The sequence below is a fragment of the Drosophila albomicans genome, chromosome 2R (assembly GCF_009650485.2).
Source record: "Drosophila albomicans strain 15112-1751.03 chromosome 2R, ASM965048v2, whole genome shotgun sequence".
In the NCBI taxonomy this organism is placed as follows: Eukaryota; Metazoa; Arthropoda; class Insecta; order Diptera; family Drosophilidae; genus Drosophila; species Drosophila albomicans.
The window spans coordinates 22,910,282-22,918,420 of record NC_047631.2 but is presented as its reverse complement, the minus strand read 5'-3'; the positions used below and the strand labels follow the sequence as shown (position 1 = coordinate 22,918,420).

The window sequence follows — 8,139 nt, the reverse complement described above, 5'->3', positions numbered from 1 at the left end:
AAAAAAAACATTACTTGTTTGCAAATTTATTATTTATTTTATTGTATAATTCACTTTTTGAGTCAATGCATGGCAAAACAATTAGTATTTGTATTATGCTTTGATAAATGGATACAAAATTGAGCTTAGTTTAAGTCATAATAAATAATGAGAAAACACACAAAAATACAATTTATACGTAAATACTGCTAACTCAAAGTAATCTTTTGAATTCAAATGTGCACCTTATACTGTATATTACTATTTTGTGGTATTTCTGTTATCATTTTGTATTCATAGTTACATTTTTAAGAATGATATAATGGTACTTCACGACTGTTCGCCTATTATCGGTCTTGTGACTTTTTCTTGTTGTCAGCTGTAACTAAATAAGAACTTCACGCTTTTAGCGAAACATAAATGCTAAATAAAGAGAGATTAAAAACTCAGTAACTAAATAAGAACTTCACGCTTTTAGCGAAACATAAATGTTAAATGAAATGAGATTAAGAACTCAGTTGTAAAAAAGTAACCTCAAGAATTGGTTATTTTGTTGTAGAAGTCATTCTTAAAACATTAAAAATGTCGAATTTATTTTGTCAACTTTGGATACTATTGCTTTTTGCCTCGACACATGGAGTTCATATTGATACGGGACGTAACACGCACATGGGTAAGCTTTTATTATTAAAATAATATATTTAAAATAAATTAATGTTTGCGTTTAATAATATAGTTCATTGGAATCATGACCAGAATGGTAGAGATTGGGAAGGATTATGCAGAACCGGAAAAAGTCAATCCCCCATTGAATTGACGAAAAGATTCGTGAGTTTAGAACGAGATTAATTTGAATTAAAGCAACATAATTTTCATTTATAGAGCGAACATAAGCGATTACCAAACCTAAATTTTCAAAATTACTTTGAACATTTCGGAAAACCGTCAGTATTGAAAAATACTGGGTATACATGTAAGCTAATTATAGTTATTTATCTGACTGTTATCATAATTTTGAAATATAGGCAGCTTTAAAATTGGGAAAACAAGATTTTCTGAAAATTTAGAAGTAAGTGGTGCTGATCTTAAAGGTACATACATAGCGGAAGAGCTTCATTTCCACTGGGGATCCATGGTCAGTAAAGGAGCTGAGCATATAATAAATGGACGGCGCTACGATGTGGAGATTCATGTGGTTCATCGTCGTTCAATATACAATACCATGCAAGAAGCTATTTTACATCCCGATGGATTAGCTGTATTGGCGATTATGATTCATATTCCAGATGTATGCGAGCAATTTGATTATTACATTCTTTATTTAAATTATTTTCTTTTTTTTTAAGTATCGTGAAAGTGGAAATTACACAGATGCAAGGCATAGAGATATCCATAGGAATTTAACGACACTTGGTGACTTAGCGCCACATTCGCATAAACGTTTACATCAAACACCGCAATCCATGGAAGATTTTTTAATGCTTCTTCCTCGAATCCAAGAATATCATTCGACAACATTAGTACACCCAGCTGTTACGGTTGGAATCATCCTCAAGAAATTGGAGATACATAATTTTTATAGTTACCATGGCTCGTTGACCACACCGGATTGCCAAGAGTCTGTCCATTGGATAGTATTTCGGGAGCCGTTGATTGTCAATTTAAATCCAGTTTTTAATCTTTTTTTACTACGCAATGTAGATCGAAAGAACGTATTGAACAACTTTCGAGTAAGTCAACCCATTTACAATAGAAAAATTATATATAAAATTTAATTTTAGTTAATAAGAGGTTTTCTATGTAATTATTATTAATATTATCAAAATACAATGTAAACATATTTTGAACTTTTCATTAATATCAAATAAAATCTAACAATTAACTTTTGCATCGTGCTAACTTTTCGCAAACAGCAATATAGGAAATGTCAAAGTTTCTGATCTGTGCATTAATAATGAATTTCTTGATTAAATTTAAAGATTTATCACACTCTTCGATTCCAAATATTTTGTCTCGCTGCCATCAACCATAGCTAACTAATAATTACATGCACTACACACTTATAGTATACGATATTTTCATGTCAGTTGCGAACAAGTTCCCAAATCGATCGGTTGTAAATATAAATAAAATTAATAAACGGATTAAAGGATTGGATGGAACTTAGTTAGCTGTATGTATTTGTATGTATTTGTATGTATTTATGTATTTTATGTTACAGATAAAATAAAAAAAAATGTATTTGTCTTCTTCATTCAATTAGCTGCAAAAGCATAAGAGCTTGCATAGTGTATAACTTAAATTTCATATTGATACAAATAAATTAAAAGAAAGTATTCACTTAGCATTCTACATTTTATCGCTTCACTTTGTGCTCTGTCTATGTATTTGTGCAGTAATTTATTTTGTAATTATTTGCATAATAAATAGTCTGCCAAGTTTGTAAGCCAAGTTATGTGAAATGTTGTTGTGTCATTGCACCAAACAAAAAAAATAACTTATAACTTATATAACTTATAGTATAATTCACTTTTTGAGTCAATGCCTGGAAAATCAATTAGTATTTGTATTATGCTTTGATAAATGGATACAAAATCGAGCTTAGTTTAAGTCATAATAAATAATGAGAAAAACACAAAAATACAATTTATACGTAAATACTGCTAACTCAAAGTAACCTTTTGAATTCAAATGTGCACCTTATACTGTATATTACTATTTTATAGTATTTCTGTTATCATTTTCTATTCATAGTTAAAATTTAAGAATGATATAATGGTACTTCACGACTGTTCGCCTATTATCGGTCTTGCGACTTTTTATTGTTGTCAGCCGTAAATAAATAAGAACTTCTTCGCTTCGCTTTTATCTAAAATGAAGTGAGATTAAGAACTCAGTTGTAGAAAAGTCACCACAACAATTGGTTATTTTGTTGTAAAAGTCATTGTTAAAACATTAAAAATGTCGAAATTGTTTTGTCAACTTTGGATACTATTGCTTTTTGCCTCGACACATGGAGTGCATATTGATACGGGACGTAACACGCACATGAGTAAGCTTTCATTATTAACATAATGTATTTAAAATAAATTAATTTTTGCGTTTAATAATATAGTTCATTGGAATCATGACCAGAACGGTAGAGATTGGGAAGGATTATGCAAAACCGGAAAAAGTCAATCCCCCATTGAATTGACGAAAAGATTCGTGAGTTTAGAACGAGATTAATTTGAATTAAAGCAAAATAATTTCCTTTTATAGAGCGAGCATAAACGATTACCAAGACTAAATTTTCGAAATTACTTTGAACATTTCGGGGAACCATCAGTATTGAAAAATACTGGGTATTCATGTAAGCTAATTATAGTTATTTATCTGACTGTTATCATAATTTTGAAATATAGGCAGCTTTAAAATTGGGAAAACAAGATTTTCTGAAAATTTAGAAGTAAGTGGTGCTGATCTTAAAGGTACATACATAGCGGAAGAGCTTCATTTCCACTGGGGATCCATGGTCAGTAAAGGAGCTGAGCATATAATAAATGGACGGCGCTACGATGTGGAGATTCATGTGGTTCATCGTCGTTCAATATACAATACCATGCAAGAAGCTATTTTACATCCCGATGGATTAGCTGTATTGGCGATTATGATTCGTATTCCAGATGTATGCGAGCAATTTGATTATTATATTCTTTATTTAAATTATTTTCTTTTTTTTTTTTAAGTATCGTGAAAGTGGAAATTACACAGATGCAAGGCATAGAGATATCCATAGGAATTTAACGACACTTGGTGACTTAGCGCCACATTCGCATAAACGTTTCCTTTTAGCACCGCCATCCATCGAAGAATTTTTAAGGCTTCTTATTCGAATCCGCGAATATCATTCGACAACATTAGTACCCCCAGCTGTTACGGTTGGAATCATCCTCAAGAAATTGCAAATACATAATTTTTATAGTTACCATGGCTCGTTGACCACACCGGATTGCCAAGAGTCTGTCCATTGGATAGTATTTCGGGAGCCGTTGATTGTGAAATTAAATCCAATTTTTAATATTTTTTTACTCCGCAATGTAGATCGAAAGAACATATTGAACAACTTTCGAGTAAGTCAACCCATTTACAACAGAAAAATTATATATAACATTTAATTTAAATTAATAAAAGGTTTTCTATGTAATTATTATTAATATTATCAAAATAAAATGTAAAATTTTTTTAACTTTTCATTAATATCAAATAAAATTTAACCAATAGCAAACTGCAATATAGGAAATGTCAATGTTTCTAAACTGTGCATTAATAATGAATTTCTTGATTAAATTTAAAGATTTATCACACTCTTAGATTCCAAATGTTTTGTCTCGCTGCCATCAACCATAGCTAACTAATAATTACATGCACTGCACACTTATAGTATACGATATTTTCATGTCAGTTGCGAGCAAGTTCCCAAATCGATCGGTTGTATATATAAATAAAAATACTGATAAAAAAGAATACATTGCAAACGTTTTAAAAGACTTAACCGCTTTGCCACGAAGCATAGAAAATATATTCTAATAACTCTCATGAGTACATTTTTGTTATGAATTGAAAATGTGAATTCAATAACATTAACAAGTTATTTTTTTTTTGCCATTTATGGTGCAGACTTATATGACACAAATATTGTGAATATATAAAAAAGCTGCGTTAAGTGTGATTTTAATATTCGAAACAGTAAAAAGTCCCCCCCCATCGAAATATAATATTTAAAGCACTCCTCATAAATATGATTAACAGCAAAATTATCATAATATGAAAACTAATTAAATGCGTAATAAAAATGTATAAAAAGTGTTGCTTGATTTAGTGTTTCTTTTGTACGTTTTCGTACAATTTAATAGTTAACTATTATACCCACATAATTAGTGAAACTAATTGAATTATTCTTGGATAGCAAGCATTAATGTCATACATTAAAAAATATTTTTTTTCTATGTAATAACAGATTTATTTTACGAATCGATGATTTAATTCGTCCAACTCTAGATTTGTTAAATTTCTCAATTAATTGAATGCAAAAAAATGATGAACATTAAAACACAATTTTTATCCAAAACAGTTTTTTGGGCAACTCCATAATTACAAAAGCCAATTAAATCAAACTTGCACAGTATGAATACATTTTATGCATTAAAAGCGATTTTTTTTATTGCAAAGCAACAAAAGAAATTTACAAGCAGATTGTTTATAAATTATGAAAACTTTGGACTATCATAATATTTTCGACTGCATAATAATAAAATGAAAATTATAATTAATTAATGATAAACAAATGAAAAGCGACTGCAGCAGAGTGGACACAATAATATTTATGTGCCTGAAAGTACACTTTTTAATCAAATTGTGTGTGTAAAACTGGCGAAAAACAATTATAATTACAATAGCCATAAATGTTCATGACTAAAAGTAGACAGTAACTCTTCGTTGTGTTTTTATGTGTGTTTGTAACACTAGAGTTAAAAGTCACTTCCATTCATGTGCAGCACACTTTTGACCAGGAAAGCAGACAACAACATAACGGATGCTGCTAAAAACTCGACTAACTATAATGTTATGCACTCTACTTAAGAACTCGAAAAAAATATGGTGAGGGAAAGAGTGAGACAACATAAAAGGAGAACAATGGCATAACTGTGAATTTAGATTACTCATGATGATTATGGGCCAGGCAAACAAACGTCAAGCCAAATGCCGGAAACCTCAAGAGCCAGCGCAATTCAATGCACAACAAAGCGCAATCCTTGATGGTCCTTTAACGATCTCAAATTTAGCATACGAAAAGCAACTTTTTCTCTTTACTTCTTCACCTTCTTCTGCTTGTAGTAGGCGCACTGTCATAAAGCTAAAAAGAAACTGGTCGAAAATAGAGAAGCACAAATAAAAAAAAAAACTAACAAAAAAAAAAAAAGAACAAACATAGAACCAACAGTTTTTATGGCTCATATAAAGCAAAAAGCCATTGCACATATTACAACACCAGCAAAGTTTGGAAGAGTTTTAGTGGCTTGCATTTAGTTCTAATTGGCTGAAAGCATAGAAAGCTTTTGGCAATTCAAACTATATGAGAGAGACAGAGAACAGGCAAAAAGAGAAAAGGCACCAGCGTGCAGTTAAAAGAAATTGAAGTCCTAAAGTGCCTTAGGCCAGTTTATTCACCTCGATGTAGTACTATATGAAAGGAATACAAAATGTTATTATGTTGATGGGGATTGAGGGGCATGTGCATGCTTGATTCATATGCAACTAGAGCATGCATTATTTGCCCGGGCAATCTCTATTGCATTCTGACTTCGCCTATAGTCATAAAAATGAATCATAAGGTGTTAATCCCTGCTACACCCTAAGACGTGAAATGTTTCTTCTACACATACTAAATCTCTGTCAATTCAGTTGCTGTCATTCTATGCACTGCAGCTATGATGCTTTCAGCATATAACATATTTGATCCATTAGCAGGCACTCAAGAGCCATGTAAATGCTAATACGAGTTACTAAGCGGCTTGTCAGTGAGTGAAAGCCACATCTCTGAAAAAAAAAACAGGGATAAAACAAGTTAAACTCAACGAAAACTTGGTCTTAATGTCCAAGTTAAGCGCATTTGCGACACTTTATCAAATGTCAATTTGATTTGGCACGCATTTAATATTGAGCTTTAAGATTACGTATACGTCGTGTTTGACCGCAATACACAGGAGTTATGTTTGCTGCTCCCGCTGCCGCTGCCGCTGCCGCTGATGCTATTGCTGCGGCTCCTTACCAACATAATTAAAATTGTGGCTGAATTATAAATGGCACCTGTGGCGGTTGACCGCAGCAATGCGCACATTGTCGGCGCGTTAAGTCCTGTGGCCTGTGTGTTGAGCACTTAAAGTAACCCTTGGCACAGCCGTTGACTACGATGCCACAAAAGAAAATAATCCAATGAAACAACAATAATAACTGCAACTACTAGTTAAAGTTGTCTGCTGCAACATTTCAGAGTATAAATTTTGAGAGCAGTACATTAACGGGTTACAACCTCTGATGCAAGAATTAAAAAAAAAAAAACAAGTTAAAAAAATGTATATATACTATATATATATATATAGGTTTTATGTATTCGCGGAGCATAAGAGTGCAAAATGCACCTGCAGCTGCCACAGGCTCTTAGTTGTGGCAGCAACATATGGTCGTGTTATAATTGCCAGAGCGCGACTCGGTTCCAACATCGAAATGACTTTCCATAAAGCGTGTCCTGACCTACATTTTGGGGTTACATTATTAAAGTGGCGAAACCGACCGCATGCAAAAACTTTACCATTAAGCGGATGTTAAAGCCACGCCCAACTTGTGCACCTGCCAGCCATCCAACCATCCAGCCAGCCTTCTAGCCTGCCAGCCTTTCAGCCTTCTGGCCTGCCAAGCTGGCTAAGTCCAAGTCTCATGCTTGACTTGCACTTATTGTTGAAGGCTGTTTAGCGGCTTTCATTTTAGTCGTCGTCGTCGACGTTGTTGTTGTTATTGTTGTTGCTGTTGCTGCTGTTGCTGCTATTGCTGCTATTGCCATTGTGCTGTTGCTATTGTTGTTGTTGACTTGTAATTTTTCTACTCGAACGCTCGACTGGGCCACGACTACGAAGCTTTTGTCGCTTGTTCTGCCATTTTATGCCGTTTTTACAGTCCTAATAATAGCAAGTTCTCTCGACAGCATAATCACTTGTTTTATGCATATAATTTTCTGCATGAACAGCCTCTAGCCACTAGACCTTCCCACCCCGCACTCTTCCTTGCACTCATGTCCTTCCTTCTATGCAGCACCCACACCTTCAATCCATTTACTTTGGCTTTGGCTTTCGCTTTGGCTATGGTGGAACTGCTCATAATCATTAGTTGCCTGGCAGGTCATGAATAATGACTTGCCACTTGATATTGGTAAGCAAATAGCTGGCGAAAATTATTAATGTACCTTGGCAGTGGATGGGGTTATATTGTGTGGCCAAACTGAAGGTCATTGCGCGCAAATGCTTATACTCGGTTAGTCAGTCAACCAGGTTAAGTCTGGGGTGCATTTAGTGGGGCGTTACTGTGGGTGCTTACATTCAAGTCTATCATTTGTAGCAACAATTA

The 8,139-nt window shown here is 33.3% G+C and overlaps 1 protein-coding gene and 1 long non-coding RNA gene across 2 annotated transcripts; both read left to right on the top strand.

The window, feature by feature from the left end:
* Positions 1-529: 529 nt before the first annotated feature.
* On the top strand, positions 530-1,637 carry LOC117574723 (carbonic anhydrase 3-like; the record flags this gene model as incomplete). Its single annotated transcript, XM_034258651.2, has 5 exons — positions 530-652; positions 716-807; positions 862-952; positions 1,005-1,267; positions 1,326-1,637. Coding segments are annotated over exons 1-5 (849 nt in total), but the record flags the coding sequence as incomplete, so codon positions are not given.
* A 1,036-nt stretch (positions 1,638-2,673) lies between these two features.
* Positions 2,674-3,481, top strand: LOC127565002 (uncharacterized). The gene is made up of 3 exons (XR_007955235.1): positions 2,674-3,031; positions 3,095-3,331; positions 3,384-3,481. It is a non-coding gene; the product is annotated as an uncharacterized LOC127565002 (long non-coding RNA).
* Positions 3,482-8,139: the final 4,658 nt, after the last annotated feature.